General features: G+C 36.6%; 1 protein-coding gene across 1 annotated transcript in view; it reads right to left on the bottom strand.

Moving 5' to 3' along the window:
- The window catches only part of NEK1 (NIMA related kinase 1), a 206,528-nt gene that overhangs the window by 58,269 nt on the left and 129,408 nt on the right, over positions 1 to 18,851 (bottom strand). Inside the window, exons 24-26 of the mRNA XM_080796317.1 lie at positions 17,884 to 17,949; positions 17,578 to 17,806; positions 3,432 to 3,584 (exon numbers count right to left, since the gene is read on the bottom strand). Of these exons, the coding sequence (XP_080652443.1) occupies positions 3,432 to 3,584; positions 17,578 to 17,806; positions 17,884 to 17,949 (448 nt within the window). The remainder of the gene's footprint in view (positions 1 to 3,431; positions 3,585 to 17,577; positions 17,807 to 17,883; positions 17,950 to 18,851) is intronic.

Here is an 18,851-nt window from a genome sequence, read left to right as displayed (position 1 = left end):
AACACAGGGATTTTTTAGGGCAGTAAACTGTTTTGTATGATATTATAATAGTGGATATATATCACTACATATTTGTCAAAATCCATGAAAAATACAAAACCAAGAGTATACTTTAATGTCTACCATGGATTTGGGATGATCATAATGTGTCAATGTTGGTTCACCAATTATAACCACTTTGGAGAAGGGATACTGATGGCTGGGAGGCTGAGCATACATCAGAGGAAGGGATGTACTGAAACTGTACTGTCTATTCAATATTGCTACGAATCCCAAATTACTCTAAAACAAAAGTAACTATTAGGGGGAAAAAACACAGCACCTACTAGAAAAATGTATTTTTAAAAACTACTAGAAAAAAATATTTTTAAAAAATTTTAAGGAAAAAGATATTCTTTGAGTATCCAAGCATAAAGAAAATAAGATTGTCATCAGATTTCTGACAGAATAAAATGGAGTTTTATATAATAAGACATTCAAGGGATGGAAATGTAGGCCAAGGATTTATATTCCAAATGACCTTCAAAAATAAAGTCTTAAGGGGCACATGGGTGTCTCAGTCAGGCATCCAACTCTTTATTTGGGCTCTGGTCATGATCTCAGGGTCATGAGACTGAGCCCTGCATTGGGGGTGGTTAGTGCTCAGTGGAAAGGCTGCTTGAGATTCTTTCCCTCCCCATCGCACACTATCTTTCAAATAATAAATACACAAATCTTAAAAAAAAAAAAAGGAAGAAAGTCTCAAGACAAACTGCTATAAACACGCAAAATCTCTGGTCGTATTGTTCACAGGAGCCCTTCTATTACAAAAAGAACTTAAGATAATCAAATTGATGAGAAACTGGCATAAAGATTGGAAGACTAGAGAACATTGCAGGTCCTTTATGTTCCTCATTAAATCCACAAAACAACCCTTAATAACAGTGTTTCCATTCTACACATGGAGAAACTGAATGTCAAAGTCAGTGGAACTTGCCCATGGGCAAATGTCACTGGGCAAGTGACTGAACCAGAATTGGACCAGAGCCCATTCTCCTTCCACAGCATGAAGTTGCTCCCACATACATATTAAATAAACCCTTTTTGTCTTTGCATATACTGGGATTGTGTATTCCCTGGAACTTCATTCTCTCCCTTATTTACCCATTGAGCTCTTTTTTTATTTTTGGCCTAGCTCAAATCTCAAATCTGTGGCTTTCTCTGACCCAAAGGGCCTTATCATCCTTAACAAAATTATACAGTACGGACAACATAAAGCCTCCTAATCTGTGGCTCCATACCATTATACATACAACACTTCCAACATAGACTTTGTCACGTGTGATTTCCTGGTGATAAGAAACTGTGACTTGTGTTAAAATCCCAGCACAGAGCATATTCTAAGTAAATATAGTTAGGGAAAAAATTAAAGAGGGCAGATGACAACTCTAAGAAGTCTTTAAGTATCCAAGATAAAGTTAAACATCTCTACACTACCTCTTAACTTGGTGCACACTTTTATCCTTGACTTTTTCATGCAATATTATCATTTATTTGTTTTCATTTGTGTCTGTCCTCTGAGAGCAAGGATGATCATTTTACTCTTTGTAGCTTTACTGCTTAACACATGGCAGCAGGAATAGCTAATTAGTGTTCCATAAATAGTTGGTAAATTGAAGTTAAAAAAAAGTAAGACAAATCATAAATTATTTCTCAGTTCCAATTCTCTGAAGATGGATTATTTAAAAATGGAGAAGACCTCCTTCACACTGCCTAGGTATTATTATATACCAAATTATATACATTAAGCAATAATGATTTTACATAAAAGAAATCAGAATCTAATGTTTTTAAAGTAATAGTTCTAATGAGAATAAACATATAAAGAACTTTCAGATTACAAAATAATCTCAATTTTTTATCATTATTTTTGAAAATGTTTTAGCCCAGAGGCATTCTTTTTCCTGAATAAAGCCTCAGGCATTTTGACAATAGGATCAGACTAAGATAGAAGAATATTGTTACTAGTATTTTTGTTTTTGATCAGTGTCTAGCATACAACTGCACAATTTCCAAACACAAGACTGTGAGCAATTACAAATACACATATTTTGTGTACTTACCCTTTCTTCAAACAAGTAATTATACATACAATCTCTTTTCAAATTGCTTTTTTTTAAAGAAAGTGGTAGAATGATCAAAATAGTAAAAAAAAAAAAAGTAAAAAAATAAGTCTTACTTTTTACACTTTAATAACACGTGTACAGGTTTATCTCACTGGCATATTGGTATCTGGCTAATTTTTTTAAATACACTGTGAATAACCTTACCTCCTATGTTATTTTTTTTTGTCAGTTTCAATGTGAGCATCACTCTAATTCAAAGAATTCTCTATATTCAATATTCTCCATATTTAAATAATCCATCTTCAAAGAACTGGAACTGAGAAGTAATTTATGACTTGTCTTTTTTTTAACTTCAATTTACCAACTATTTATGGAACACTACCTAGCTGTTCCTACTACTATGTGTTAAGCAGTAAAGCTATAAAGAGTAAAAAGATCATCCTTGCTCTCAGAGGACAGGTACAAATGAAAACAAATAAGTGGTAATATTGCATGAAAAAGGCAAGGATAAAAGTATGTACAAAGTTGACAGAGACAGTTAAAGGGGAAAAAAGAGATAGATTGAGAGAGAACACAGGAACGACACACTTTCATGTCTAGACACAAATTCTGAAAAAAGAAAAACCACATTCAGCCTCTCATTTGAATAAGGTTTAAAGTCTGAAAACACCTGTTTTATACATGGACAATCTTCATATGCATAGCTGTAATACCAAGACCCATAATACTTATGGAATATAAATGTTTTCCTCCTGCTTCACGAAAACCTCCCCAGTCCTCGGCTGTCAGTCATAGCTACTACAGATATCTTTATTCAACCTAATTCCAGAATCCACATGCATTGCTCCTGTATCTTTCTTCATGTAAAATGATGTTTTGACTGTTCTGCTTTTCTGGCTCACCTTAAACACATTTCCATTTCCTTTTAAGATCCCATCCAGGTTATGTCAGGTCAAAATTCAAGACTACAATTTTGAGACAACTCCTCAGAAATACAACTATTTTCCACCTAACTAGAAAATTATTATGACAAAAATATCATCACTTAAAGTAAACATATCTTAAAAATACAATTTGAAATTTTTAAAAAAGATTTTATTTACTTATTTGACAGAGGGAGAGAAAGCACAAGCAGGGGGAATAGCAGAGGGAGAAGCAGGCTCTCCGCATAGCAGGGAGCCTGATGTGGGGCTCCATCCCAGGACCCTGGGATCATGACCTGAGCCAAAGGCAGATGCTTAACTGACTGAGCTACTCAGGTGCCCCTATAATTTAAATTTTAATAGCATTACTTCTATTATAGAAAAACAACTTGTTTCTGCTTACCACTTCTAATGGTTGTGTTTTCCAATAGTTCTGTCTGAAGTTGTAGTTCAGCTTCTCCAAGTATCTTTAGAACTGAATCTGTAGGGCTTCTCCCCCACACTTTTCTTGGAGATCCACCAGGATCTAATTTAATAACTTCTCCCACTGTATGTTCTATAAAAAAAGACACAAAAACAAATTTCACTGATAGAACATAATACTATTACTGTATTATAAAGCAGATTTAAACATATGCTGCTGATTTTTTTTATTTGAGAGAGACAGACAGAGAGAGCATGAGAGGGGAGAAGGTCAGAGGAAGAAGCAGACTCCCCGTGGAGTTGGGAGCCCGACACGGGACTCGATCCTGGGACACTGGGATCATGACCTGAGCCAAAGGCAGTTGCTTAACCAACTGAGCCAACCAGGTGCCCCTATGCTGATAATGTTTTAAAATACTTTCAGGGGCATGTGGTGGCTCAGTTGGTTAAGCATCTCTCTCTCTCTTTTTTTTTTTTTTTTGGTTGTATATAAGAATTTTTTTTTTCCTATTAACATATAATGTATTATTTGTTTCAGGGGTATTGATCTGTGAATCACTCATCAGTCTTAAACAATTCACAGCACTCACCACAGCACATACCCTCGCCAATGTCAACCACCCAGCCATCCCAATCTGCCCACCCCCCTTCCCTCCAGCAACCCTCAGTTTGTTTCCCATGATTAAGAGTCTCTTATATTACATGGAGCCCTGGGTGTGGTGCATAAACAATGATTCTTGGAACACTGAAAAAATAAAATTTTTTAGAGTCTCTTATAGTTTGTCTCCCTCTCTGGTTTTGTTTTGTTTCATTTTTCCCTCCCTTCCCTTATGATCCTCAGTCTTGTTTCTCAAATTCCTCATATCAGTGAGATCTTATGATAATTGTCTTTCTCTGATTGACTTATTTCACTTTGCGTCATAGCCCAATTAGGCTGCATAATATTCCATTGTCTATATATATATATACACCACATCTTCTTTATCCATTCATCTGTTGATGGACATCTAGGCTCTTTCCATAGTTTGGTTATTGTGGACATTGTTGCTATAAACATTGGGGTGCACGTGCCCCTTCAGATCACTACATTTGTATCTGTAGGGTAAATAACCCATAAGCAATTGCTGGGTCATAGGGTAGGTCTATTTTCAACTTTTTGAGGAACCTCCATACTGTTTTCCAGAGTGGCTGCACAAGCTTGCATTCCCACCAACAGTATAAGAGGGTTCCCCTTTCTCTGCAACCTCGCCAACACCTGTTGGTTCCTGACTGGTTAATTTTAGCCACTCTGACTGGTGTGAGGTGGTATCTCACTGTGGTTTTGATTTGTATTTCCCTGATGCCGAGTGATGTTGGGCACTTTTTCATGTGTCTGTTGGCCATTTGGGTGTCTTCTTTGCAGAAATATCTGTTCACATACACTTATGCCCATTTCTTGATTGGATTATTTGTTCTTTGGGTGTTGAGTTTAGTAAGTTCTTTATGATTTTGGATACTAGCCCTTTATTTGATATGTCATTTGCAACTATCTTCTCCCATTCTGTCGGTTGCTTTTTGGTTTTGTTGAGTGTTTCCTTTGCTGGGCAAAAGCTTTTTATCTTGGTAGAAATCCCAGTGGTTCACTTTTGTCATTGCTTCCCTTGCCTTAGGAGATGTTTCTAGAAAGAAGTAAGCATCTGACTCCTGATTTTGGCTCAGGTCATGATCTTGAGGTCATGAGACAGAGCCCAGGTCAGGCTCTGCGCTCAGTGGGGAGTTTACGTCTCTCCCTCTGGCCCTCCCCCTGCTTGCTCTCTCTCACTCAAATAATCTTTAAAAAAATTTTTAAAAAATAAAAGACTTTCAGAAAATGATAGAATGAATGATGAATGATATTACTAATATTAGTAGTAAAAATATGGACAAATGCCTTTTAAAATACTTATGGGGGGCTCAGTTGGTTAAGCATCTGACTCTGGATTTCAGCTCAGGGTCGTGAGATCAAGCCCTTTGTTGGCTCTGGGCTCAGAGACGAGTCTGTTTGGGTTTCTCTCCTTCTCCCTCTGTACCCCCCACAAATAAATGAATAAAATCTTTAAAAAATATTGTGGGGGGGGCAGAATCAATATGGCAGAGTAGGAAGATCAAGAACCCAACTGCTCTTAAAAAAAAGATTTTATTTATTTATTTTAGAGAGACAGAGGTAGCACACGCAGGGAGGAAAAGAGAGACAAGCAGGCTCCCCTCTGAGCAGGGAGCCCAATGCTGGGCTTGATGCCAGGAACATGACCTCTGAAGGCAGATGCCTAGGTGACTGAGTCGCCCAGGCACCCCAAAAACCCAACTCCTGTTGTGGATACACCAGAATATACAACTATATATAGAACAATTACCTCTGAGAATGAAATAAAGACTAGCAGAACAGATCATGTAGAACGAAAAATATGAAGAAAAAGCCACATTGAGATTATTAGAGAGTGGAGACACAATTTAGTCAGGGCCCACATCCCTGGCACAGTGACCCATGAGTGATATCACAACTACAGAGGCCCTTCCTGAGGACTGAGGGGTCTAAGCCCCACATGAGGTTCCACAGCCCAGGCGACCTGCATCAGAAAGACAAGAACCTATAACATTTGCTTTGAAGACCAGGGATGCTTGCTTATGTTTGGGAGAGCCAGAGAGCAGAAGGAAACAGCAACTCTACTCTTAAAGAGCATATGCACAATGTCACTGACTCCAACACAGTTAGCAGTTTGAAAACTATCTGGGCTACAAGTGAAGGAAATCCACTGACTAACTGCCAGAGGGGCAGGGATCTGTTGGAAAAGTTCACCATGGATGTAAGTGCTAATGTGTACAGTTTTTCATATCTTCCTTCTACCTAGCTGACCCAGCATTGGTGCGTGCCATTTATTTATTTATTTATTTATTTATTTATATCTTCCTTCCTTCCTTTTCTTTCCTTCTTTCTTTAAGATAATTATTATTTAATTCATTCATTCATTTAGAGAGTGCAAGCAGGGGAGGTACAGAGGGATAAAAAGTATCCCAAGCAGACTCAGCCGACTCAGCCCTGAGTGCACAGCCCAATGCAGGGCTTGACTCTACTACCAAGATCATAACCTGAGCCAAAAACAAGAGTTGGACACTCAGTCTACTGAGTCACTAAGGTTCCTGTGGTAGGTGCCATTTCTGACACACTCCACTTACTGTGCTAGCACCACTAGCTCTATCCTGGCATTCCCCTATGGATTTGCCCCACACAACCTATCCACCCAGGCCCAGAGTCTCTTCCCTAACATGCCTTTAAGTTGGTCAGGAGCCCCTCCCAAGCAATTCCTTGTCCCATCACTCCTGAAGGGCACCATCAGGCAGCACCTCAGGCTCAACTCCTAAGTGAGCTCAGTCTGGGGGGTCGGTCCTTAATATTAGAACACTTAGAAAGTTGCAGCCAGATCTCACAACAGGTCACACTGAGGGCCAGCCCCACTTGCTAGTATACATGCAGCAGTGAACGTCAGACCTCATAGACAGCTGCATAAACCAGTGAGTCTGCAATAATCTTGACCAAGCTACAATAGGAGGGTGCAAGCAGCCCCCACTCACCACAGGGAACACTCATGGGAACCTGGCTCAGGTGACCATGGGGGTTTGTGCTACTAGGCCCCTTCTGCATAAAGCCATTCCTTCAAAATCTGGAGGTATAACTAATCTACCTAATACACAGAAACACAGAGAGGCAAAATAAGGAGATAGAGAAATATGTTCCAAATGAAAGAACAAAACAAAACCTTAGAAAAAGAACTAAACGAAATGGAGACAAGCAATCTACCAGATAAAGAATTCAAAGTAGTGGTCATAAAGATGTTTACTGAACTCAGAAGAAGAGAACAGGGTGAGAACTTCAACAAAGAGATTGAAAATATAAAAAGAACCAATCAGAGCTAAAGAATACAATAACTGAAATAAAAAATAAACTAGAGGGAATCAATAGCTGATTAGATGATACAGAAGAAAGGATCAATAATCTGGAAAGCAGTATAGTGGCAATTATCCAATCAGAACAGCAATAAGAAAAAAGAATTTTTAAAAATGAGAAGTTTGGGGCGTCTGGGTGGCTCAGTGGGTTAAAGCCTCTGACTTCGGCTCACATCATGGTCTCAGGGTCCTGCAATCGAGCCCCACATCGGGCTCTCTGCTTGGCGGGGAGCCTGCTTCCCCCCCCCCCTCTCTGCCTGCCTCTCTGCCTATCTGTGATCTCTGTCAAATAAATAAATAAAATCTTTTAAAAAATTTGTTTTTAAATGAGAATAGTTTAAGGGACCCTTGGGACAGCATCAAGTGCATTATCATTAGCATTATAGGGTCCCAGAAGGAAAAGAGAGAAAGGAACAGAACACCTATCTGAAGAAATAATCGCTAAAAACTTCCCTAACCTGGCCAACGTAAAATATATCAAAGTCCAGTAAGGAGAGTTCCAAACAAAACAAACCCAAAAAGACCTACACCAAAACATATTACAATGCACTCACTGACAATTAAAAATAAAGAGAGAATCTTTAAAGCAGCAAGAGAAAAACAACTAATTTTTCAGCAGAAACTTTACAGGCCAGAAGAAAGTGGCATGATATACTCAAAGTCCTGAAAGGAAAAACACTTATAAACAAGAATACTCTCCCTGACAAAGTTATCGTTCAGACCTGAAGGAAGATACAGTTTCCCAGACAAGCAAAAGCTAAAAGGAGTTCATCAATGCCAAACTGGCTCTCCAAAATATGTTGAAAGGATTTCATTAAACAAAAAAGAAAAGACTATAACTAGAAATGAGAAAATTATGAAAGAACAAATCTTACTGGTAAAAAGGTAAACGTAAAACAAAGGTCATGGATCAACCACCCTCATATCTAATGTGAAGTTTAAAAGATAAGAATATTACAATCATGTTGTTGGGGAGGGGGATAAAAACGCAGTGCTTTGAGAATGTGCTTGAACCTTCAACTTAAAATAGACTTCTAGATATATAGGATGTTATAATATGAACCTCATGTTACTCATAAACCAAATACCTATACAGGAAAAATAAAGAGAAAGGAATACAAGCATAATACTATGGAAAGTCACAAAAGCACAAGGGAAAAGAGCAAAAGAAGAAAACAGTAACAGAGAAGAACTACAAACTACAGAAAACAATAAAGTAAATGGCAATAAGTACATATCTATCAGTAACTATTTTTAATGTAAATAACCTAAACACTTCAAACAAAAGACACAGGTTGAATGGATAAAAAAACAAGGTCCACTTACATGCTGCCTACAAGAATTTCACTTAAGACCTAAAGACACACACAGACAAGTGAAGTGAAGGGATGGAAAAAGATATTCCATGCAAATAGAAAACATAAAGAAAGCCTAGGTGGCAATATTTATAGTAGGAAAAAAAAAACATTTAAAAGAAAGACTGGGGTCACATGGGTAGCTCAGTGGGTTAAAGCCTCTGCCTTAGGCTCAGGTCATGATCTCAGAGTCCTGGGATCGAGTCCTGCATTGGGCTCTCTGCTCAGGAGGGAGCCTGCTTCCCTGTCTCTCTATGCCTGCCTCTCTGCCTACTTGTGATCTCTCTCTATCAAACAAATAAATAAAATCTTAAATAAAAAAAAAAGAAAGACTGTAACAAGTGACAATGAAGGTATTACATAATGATTACATACATCAAAGAAGAGGATAAACATTAATGAATCCAACCTAGGAGCACGTAAATACATAAAGCAAATATTAACAAACATAAAGAGAGAAAGTGATGGTAATACAGTAACGGTAGGGGACTTTAATATTCTACTTTCATCAATGAATAGATCATCTAGATAGAAAATCAATAGGGAAACATTGGCCTTAAAAAACACATTAGACCAGGTGGACTTAATAGATATATACAAAACATTCCATCCCAAACCAGCAGAATATATATTCTTCCCAAGTGTGTATGAAACATTCTCCAGGATGGATTATACAAAAGCCACAAAACGAATCTCAATTTAAGAAAACTGAAATCGTGGGGTGCCTGGTCCTGAAACTGAGCCCTGCATCAGGCTTCCTGCTCAGCAGGAAGCTTGCTTCTTCCTCTCCCTCCACTTGTATTCCCTCTCTTGCTGTCTCTGTCTCTGTCTCTCTCTCTCTCTGTCAAATAAATAAATAAATAATCTTCAAAAAAAAAAAAAAGGAAAGAAAACTGAAATCATATCAAGCACTTTTCCAAACACAACAGTATGAAACTAAAAATTAAACAAAAGAAAATTGTTTTGTTTTGTTTTGTTGAAGCATAAGAAAACTATAAAACACAAATATGTGAAGGCTAAACAAAAGTACTATATTAATGCATGTTAACTATGCTTCAATAAAAAATAATAAAATATTTATGAATTAGTTTCAAGGAATATAAAAATAGAAAAATTATACTTCTGTAAAATTCTGATTTGAGCAAATTTTTGAAAACTAAAACAATAATTTGGGGTGTACAAAGAGAAGAAATATAAATTAATATTTGTTTCTATAAATTTAATTAAAGAAAATAGAAAAAAAGTTGTAAAATAAATGTCCATATGGCTTAAAGGTAGAGAAGAATATTTCTTTAAAAATTTGTTTTAGTTTAGCTTACATATCATAAGTAGGCAACTGACACTGCCCTTTTTTGGCAATAATAATTCCGGGGGAACTATTAAAATAAAATTTAGCAGAGCAAAAAACGGGAAATTATCTATTGTAATTCGAATCTTTAGAACCTTTTGGAATAATACACAAAACATCTAAGTACTTAGCAGTATAGACAAGGTGCAATCTCACATATTACAGCACAAATAAGTCATATAAAAATTTCTGTGTGTGAGGAAAGCGATAGAAGTTTATTAAGTGAAGATACAGAAAAAGCTCTCAAGAGTGAGAGGGAGGGGGTGCCTGGGTGGCTCAGTGGGTTAAAGCCTCTGCCTTCCGCTCAGGTCATGGTCCCAGGGTCCTGAGATCAAGACCCATGGGCATCAGGCTCTCTGCTCGGCAGGGAGCCTGCTTCCTCCTCTCTCTCTTTCTCTCTGCCTGCCTCTCTGCCTACTTGTGATCTCTGTCTGTCAAATAAAAAAAAAATTAAAAAAAAAAAAGAGTGAGAGGGGCCCCAATCGGGATGCTCTATGTCATATAAAGTTTTAATGGTAACTAAATACAAAATGTTGATTCAAATCTACATATACTAGTTCTTTGAAAGTAAATATCTGCAAATTAGCAGGTGATATTCAGTTTCATAAAGGAAAAATGATTCCCAGTAGGATATCAACTTTTTTTTTTTTTAAAGATTTTATTTATTTGTCAGAGAGAGTGAGCACTGGCAGAATGCAGGATATCAACTTTTAAAAGGATAGTTAAAAAGTAGAAAACCCAGGGACGCCTGGGTGGCTCAGTTGGTTAAGCGGCTGCCTTCGGCTCAGGTCATGATCCCAGCATCCTGGGATCGAGTCCCGCATCGGGCTCCTTGCTCGGTAGGGAGCCTGCTTCTCCCTCTGCCTGCCTCTCTGTCTGCCAGTGCTCACTCTCTCTCTCTCTCTCTCTCTGACAAATAAATAAATAAAATCTTTAAAAAAAAAAAAAAGGTAGAAAACCCAGAAATAGACCCATAACTTATGGACACATGATATTTGACAGAGGTGTCAAAACAATATAGTGGGAAATGGGAAGTCTCTTTAACAAATACAACTGGAGAAACCAAATATCCATATGAAATGATATTAACTTAGTTCCCTTTGATGCAGGGAGGGAAAACCAGGTAGAGCCAATGGTCTCTCTGAGCTGAGGTGACAGAAACTGGAAGTCTAGGAGGCAAAAGTGGCTAATGTTGGCAGAACAGAATACGGAGGAGTAGAAAGCTACACAAATAGAACTCAGAGTCTTCTTGGAGTCTTAAGCTAAATACTGATCATCACACACATGGGAAACTACTATAGTCTAGGGAAGAGACCCAAAGGGAGTAGAGGGAATAATACCTGGAGTTCAAGCAAGGTAGGTAAAAAATAGTCCCTCTTCCCACCAGCCAGAAAAAAAATGTCCTCTGATTCACCAGTCATTAGGTAGATTACTCAGAGAGGTTTTAGATTCAGTGAAAGGGGATAGATTAGCCAGGGGTCCCACCTAATAAAGCCTACTTTTTTTTTTTTTAAGATTTTTTAAGATTTTAAGAGAGAGAGACAACAGCATGAGCAGGAGGGGCAGAAAGAGAAAAAGAGAGAATCTCAAGCAGACTACCCACTAAGCATGGAGCCCAACATGAGGCTCGATCCCAGGACCCTGAGATCATGACCTGAGCTGAAACCTAGAGTTGGATGCTTAACCGACTGCACCACCCAACCTAAAAAGCTTAAAAGCAAGACCTAAAAGTGTGAAGCTTTTTAAAAGTAACTGAACTGTGTCTCAGAACAAAAATCAAGAACATTTATAAGAATACAAAAACATATAGCCACCCATTTACATAAAATTCATGGTATGGCTTCCAAAGAATGATCAAGCATGCACAGAAGCAAAAGAATTCAACCTTTAATAAAGAGGGGAAAATCAATTAATATTAACCTAAAAATGACAGACTGATCTATTTAGTAGACAGGGCATTTATAATGGTCATTATAAGTGAATTCTATATGTTCAATAAGCTAGAGAAAGAACTGATGATAATTAGAAAAAAGGAAAACATTAACAAGATACATATAAACTTCTAGAAAAGAAGACAAAAAAAGCTGGAAAAAATAGCAAAAATTTATCCAAATTTGATGAAAACTACCCACAATTTCAAGAAGTCCAACAAAACCCAAGCAAAAGAAACATGAAGAAAATGTCACCAAGGCACATCATAATGAAATTTACTAGCTTAGGGGAAAAGTCTAAAAATATCCAGAAGAAAAAAAGACACATTACATACAGAGGAATAATAAGGATGACAAAAGATTCTTGTCACAATAAATGCAAACTAGAAGACAATGGTACAATATCAATAAAGTTATAAAAGAAAAAAAATCCAGATAAAAATACCTGTGCAAAAGTAAGGCAAAATAAACATTTTTTTTTTTTTTTTAATTTTTACTTGACAGAGAGAAGGACCACAAGTAGGCAGAGAGGCAGGCAGAGAGAGAGGGGGAAGCAGGCTCCCCACTGAGCAGAGAGCCCGATGCGGGGCTCGATCCCAGGACCCTGGAACCATGACCTGAGCCGAAGGCAGAGGCTTTAACCCACTGAGCCACCCAGGTGCCCCCAAAATAAACATTTTTACAGATATACAAAAGCTTAAAGATCTCCTCGCCAGCAGGACTACATTACAAGAAATGTTCAAGAAAGTCCTTCAGGCAGAAGAAAAATGGTACCACACGGAAATGTGATTCACAAAAATATCATGAAGACCACTGGAAACAGTAACTACACGGGTAGATACAAAAGGCTTTTTCTCTTACTGTTTAAAGTTCCTTCAAAGAGAAATGATCATAATGTATTGTGGGGCTTAAAGCATAAGTTAGGAAAACAAACCAAAAGCAACGGCACAATGACTGGAAGGGAACAAATCTAAGTATACCATTTTAAGGGTCTTATACTACATGGGAAATGTAATCAATTGCTGGAAGATAGACTGCGTGATAAGTTAAAGATGTGTGCTATGAACTCTAAGGCAAACACAAAAATAACAGAACAATAAACTGCAGTTAATAAGCCAATAACAGACAAAATAGAATCATAAAAATAATCCCAAAGAAAGTAAAACAAAAGGGAAAAGGAAACAAAGAATGGATAAGATAAAAAATAAACAGCAAAATGATATTTTTAGATCTGACCATATTAACAATCACATTAAATACAAATGGTCTCAACAACTAAGTTAAAGAGTGGATTAAAAAAAGCAAACCCAACATATGCTGCCTATAAGAAACCTATTTTAAATATACAGACACAAACAGACTAAATGGGAGGGGGGAGTGGATAAAGATATATCAACTAACACTGAGCAAAAAAAAAAAAAGTAAAATAGAAGTGACTTTATCAATAACAAAGTAAATTTTATTTTTTATTTTTTTTTAAAGATTTTATTTATTTATTTGACAGACAGAGATCACAGGTAGGCAGAGAGAGACAGAGGAGGAAGCAGGCTCCCCGCTGAGCAGAGAGCCTGATGCGGGACTCGATCCCAGGACCCTGGGATCATGACCTGAGCCGAAAGCAGAGGCTTTAACCCACTGAGCCACCCAGGTTCCCAACAAAGTAAATTTTGAATGATATTTTAAAATGAACAAACTTGATAATCACAACGCAGATGAATCTCAAAAGTCATTATGATAAGTTATTAAACAAGCTAAACACATAAAAAAGTAAAAATTGTTAGTCTTTTAAATGAAATTCTAAAACAGAGAAAGTTAATCTAAGATAGAAAAAATTTGGAGAAAAGTCCTCTCTGGGAGACTAGAAGCAGAAACTGACTGGGAAGAGGCATGAAACTTTTTGTTTGGGAAGATGGTGATGTTCTCTATCTTGATAGAAGTGTGGGTTATGTAGGTGTAGGCATGTGTTAAAACTCAACAAATGGGGGCACCTAGGTGGTTCAGTTGGCTAAGCGTCTGACTCTTGATTTTGGCTTAGGTCCTCATGTCAGGATCATGAGATCAAGCCCTGTGTCAGGCTCTGTGCTGTCAAACAGCCTGCTTAAGTTTCTCTCTCTCTCCCTCTCTCTCTGCCCTTCCTCACTGCTCATGTATGAATGCACTCTCTCTAAAAAAAAAATAATATCTGCATTTCATTATATGTAAATTTAATATTAAAAAACAAACTTCTAAACAAATATTAAACTCTAATGATACGTATACTACGAAGTACTTAGGACAAAGTATATCAATATTTGCAATGAACTTTAAACTGCATGAAAAAATAAGATACACTAATTGTTGGATATTCGGGTGGACAGATACGTGATCATATCAAGCACGGTAAAATATTAATCATATACTCTCAATGGAGAGTACATGGTGTGCACTGTTAAATTATTTCAGGTTTGCTATGTTTGAAATTTTTCATAATAAAATGTTGAAAAACAGCCATGAGAAAGGATAAATATCCACCCTTTGCACTGACATGGATGGAACTGGAGGGTATTATGCTAGGTGAAATAAATTAAGCAGAGAAAGACAATTATCATATGGTTTCACTCATAGGTGGAACATAAGGAATAGGGCAGAGGACCACAGGGGAAGGGATGGAAAACTGAATGGGAAGAAATCAGAGAGGGAGACAAACCATGAGAGACTCTGGACTCCAGGAGACAAACTGAGGGTTGCGGAGAGGTGGGGGGTGAAGGGATTGGGTAACAGGGTGATGGGTATTAAGGAGGGCATGTGTTGGGATGAGCACTGGATGTTATACACAACTAATGAATCTAATGAATTGAACACCACTTCAAAAACTAATGATGTATGATATGTGGGCTAACCGAACATAAAAAAAAATAAAATGTTGAGAACAGTAAATCATATAGATCACACAATGGACCATTAAATAGCTATAAAGAAGATAAAGGAAATTTTTTGATGTAGAGATATGAAAAGATGGAAGAGATTATGCTGAGTGAAATAAGTCAAGCAGAGAGAGTCAAGTATCATATGGTTTTACTTATTTGTGGAGCATAACAAATAACATGGAGGACATGGGGAGATGGAGAGGAGAAGGGAGTTGAGGGAAATTGGAAGGGGAGGTGAACCATGAGAGACTATGGATTCTGACAAACAGCCTGAGGGTTTTGAAGGGGTGGGGGGTGGGAGGTTGGGGGAGCAAGGTGGTGGGTATTAAGGAGGGCACATATTGCATGGAGCACTGGGTGTGGTGCAAAAACAATGAATACTGTTACGCTGAAAAGAAATAAAAAAAATAACATAAAATAAAACATACATGTAAAATAAATACAATAAATGATATATAACATAAATGCAACATAAAGGTATAAGATATGTGTCTTTATTCAGATACACACACACACAAACACACACACAAAAAGGAGCTGAGGGATAAACAATAAACTACATCAGTGGTTACCTGGTAACAAGGATGGAAATGGAATATACGTTGAGGTGGAGAGAAATTTTATACATTGTTTATACTATGTAAAAACATCACATAAATATATTGCATACTTAGGTTAAACACGGTTTTTGAATTCATGAGAGGAAGTATTGTTCATATAACAGTATTAGTCTCATGCTAACTTTCCACATAAAAGTGCTTTTAATAAGGTAATGAGGTGTCTCAAATGTACTCATCTATTTGTCTGAGATAGGCTTATCTAATCATTCAAAATTACCAATTCTTGTGTTTCTGGTCTGCATATGACCTTTCTTCCTAGTTTTTAAGAAAATATGGCAGGAATTTTTTCCTCTTATATAAAACTTACTTGCATCTCTCTACCTTTGCCTTTATCCCAACCTGTCACACTGGTGTGAGTTTATTGTCTCAGAGGTGCTCTAAATCATTTATAGCCCCAGCACCTGAGAGATCTCACAACATCAGTTGTGTTTATCATCATGTTTATGTAATTAATGACCACTTTTATGCATAAAATATGTGCTACATGATAGGGAACACAAAACATGCAGCACAACTCCCATGAGAGAAGACAGATGATTATCTCATGGGAGATGGCTACTGATTAATAATCAACACAAATATAACACAGATAATGGAATTATCTAACAAAGATTTTAAAAATTATTATAAAAAATTTCCAGGAAACAATCATGAATGATCTTTATAGCAATGAAAAACAGAAAGTCTGAAAAAAGAAATAGAAGACATTAAAGAAAATTTTAAGAAATCAAATTTCAATACCCCTAAATAAAATTTTACTGGAAACACAGCCATGCTAATACATTTGCATACTGTCTATTGTTACTTTCACACTATATTAGAAAAGTTCCAACAAGAGTCGTTACGGCTTGCGAAACCTAAAATAATTACTATCTGGTATTCACAGATAACATTTGCTAACCCTTGTTTCAAAGACTGCACTCTGCACTCAGAGTAAATTCATACTGTTTCAAAGAGCCAATGTATAGTACCCTTCATGATCTGGCCCTGCTTACCTCCTTGAAGGCTTCTTACTTGCCATTCTTTGTCTTAACTTCTGAATTTTAGCCATCCATTCTGAATTATACCAAGTTCCCTGAATTTTACACACTCTCACCTCGGTCCTGGTTATTCTATGCCTAAAACACTTGGCTTGGATTTTGGTTTAGTTAACTACTTATTCCTCGGCTAATCCCTTTTTCCAGAAAGCATTTCCTTGGCTTCCCTGAGACTGATACATGTCCTAATACATATTCTTACAGTAGCCTATGATAATTTCTAGTATATTCCTTATCAATTACAATTGCCTCTATCTCGTCTCTCATTCCACCAGACCCTAAGTTCCTTAAGGGGAGGGACTATGTCTTAACCATTATTGTATCTTCATTGCTGAGGAATGTGTGGCATTTAATGGGACTCAAAAAGAACTGCTGAGTAAGTAAATAAAATAAGACACCACAGGTTAGAGTCTTTGAGTTTTTCTCCAATGCAATTAAGAATTCTATGAAAACAGTCCATTAAAAATTACTTAAAACTGTATTTAGTTGGTTGACAATCAGACTTGCCTTTTCAGAATGTAAGCTCCACAAAAGCATATGCTTTTATTTATTATTTTATCTCTCTCTGTGTCTTGGACAATGCATGAAAACTGTTGCTCAATAACTATTGCTGAATAAATAAATCATTAAGTGAGATCTTTTCTATACCCCTGGCTACATACCGAAGAGACCTGAGATTCTGTTAAAGTTTGCTACTTTCATTCTCAAACAGATTAAAGTAATACAATTGGTAGAAAGAGTTAAAGTAATTTAAATATTTATCATGAGTTCCCACTCTCATACCACATACTATTGTAATAAAAAAATCCTTGCTATTCTTAAGGCTGAATAGTTTTCTCCACTTTTCATATACAAAGAAATTTTTCCAGCCTCTCTCAATCCTTCTAAGTGTTCTTTCTTTCCAAGCATCCAGTCTACAAGTTTACATGTGTGCTAGACCATCATAGAATATCAACATTTTATACATACTTTCAGTAGCAGAGAAGGATGTGTCCAGTGTTAATTCATCCAAAGGAATGACAAGTTGACCTCCTGCCTCCCATTTCTTGCGATCAGATGAAACCGATTTTTCTTTTTCATGCTCGTTGGTATCTGCATTAACAACTATCTCACATGTATCAGAGTGACATTGCTTTTCTTTTTCATCTTCTTGAGCTTTAAGATTTTGATTTAATCTACGCAGTATTTCTCGCTTACTCTGAAACAGTTAAAGTGTTATATTTTAATATCTATAAAATTAAGTAAAATGATTGAGAGTTTGAAAATTATACTTACTGAAATAGCACTGTTAGTCTTCTGCACGTCTTCTGAGGTTTCCTGGGTATCAGTTAAACTTCTGTCCTATAAATACAGATAGTTACAGAGTAAGGAATGTTATTTTAAATGTCTACCTTAAAAACTTACATATTTTTATTACTTTTTGTTTTTCATTAGTTGCTCCTTGTGAATTTTTTTTTATCCCTGTAAATTGTTAACATAGCTTCCTTCATTATCAGAAAAGAGAAATAGTTACATATAATCAAGTAATAGATTTAATAGAAGGAGGGCCAATTCTCAATTATTTATCTTATTTTTAGATTACTGATCACATACATTTTTAACTACATCTTCTTCCTTTTTGACATCTTTTTTTTTTGGTAATTTGGTAATCTTATTTCAATGGTAGAAATAAAAAGAAAATTAACTGCCCCGTTTTTGTTTTGTTTTGTTTTTGTTTTTTTTGAGAGAGAGACTGTGCATGTACTCAAGGGAGGGGAAGGGGAAGAAGGGGAAAGAAAATCTTAAGCAGGCTCCACATACAGTGCAGAGCCCAATGTGGGGCTTAATCTCACCACCCTGAGATCATGACCTGAACTGAAATCAAGAGTCAGATGCCTAACCAACTGATTACTCATATACTCTTTTAATCAAAGCTAGGGAGTTTTGATGGATAAAGTAATTCAGGCTAGGCTGTGTTATTTTGAAGCAGCCTTTATGTTTCATGTATATATATTCCTATAAAGCCATACTACCAAACGTAATTGAGAATTGGCTTCTCTCCATAAGCAAAGAGAATAATAAAAATAAGTTCTGAGTCCTTTATACCAACAATAATATAAAGTCTGTCTTTTGATTAGTATAATCATAGTGATCTAGACCAACGAGAATTTTTAAACACATGAAAAGAAGTGGTTATGAAAGCTATGAAAGCAAAAGTATCTGAAAGATGCAAAGAAAGTGCATTTTTCAAAGTTTGAAATAAG

This window comes from Martes martes, assembly GCF_963455335.1.
Source record: "Martes martes genome assembly, chromosome: 2".
Lineage (NCBI taxonomy): Eukaryota > Metazoa > Chordata > Mammalia > Carnivora > Mustelidae > Martes > Martes martes.
Note: the sequence above shows the minus strand (reverse complement) of the source record. Positions and strands in the feature narration are given on the sequence as shown.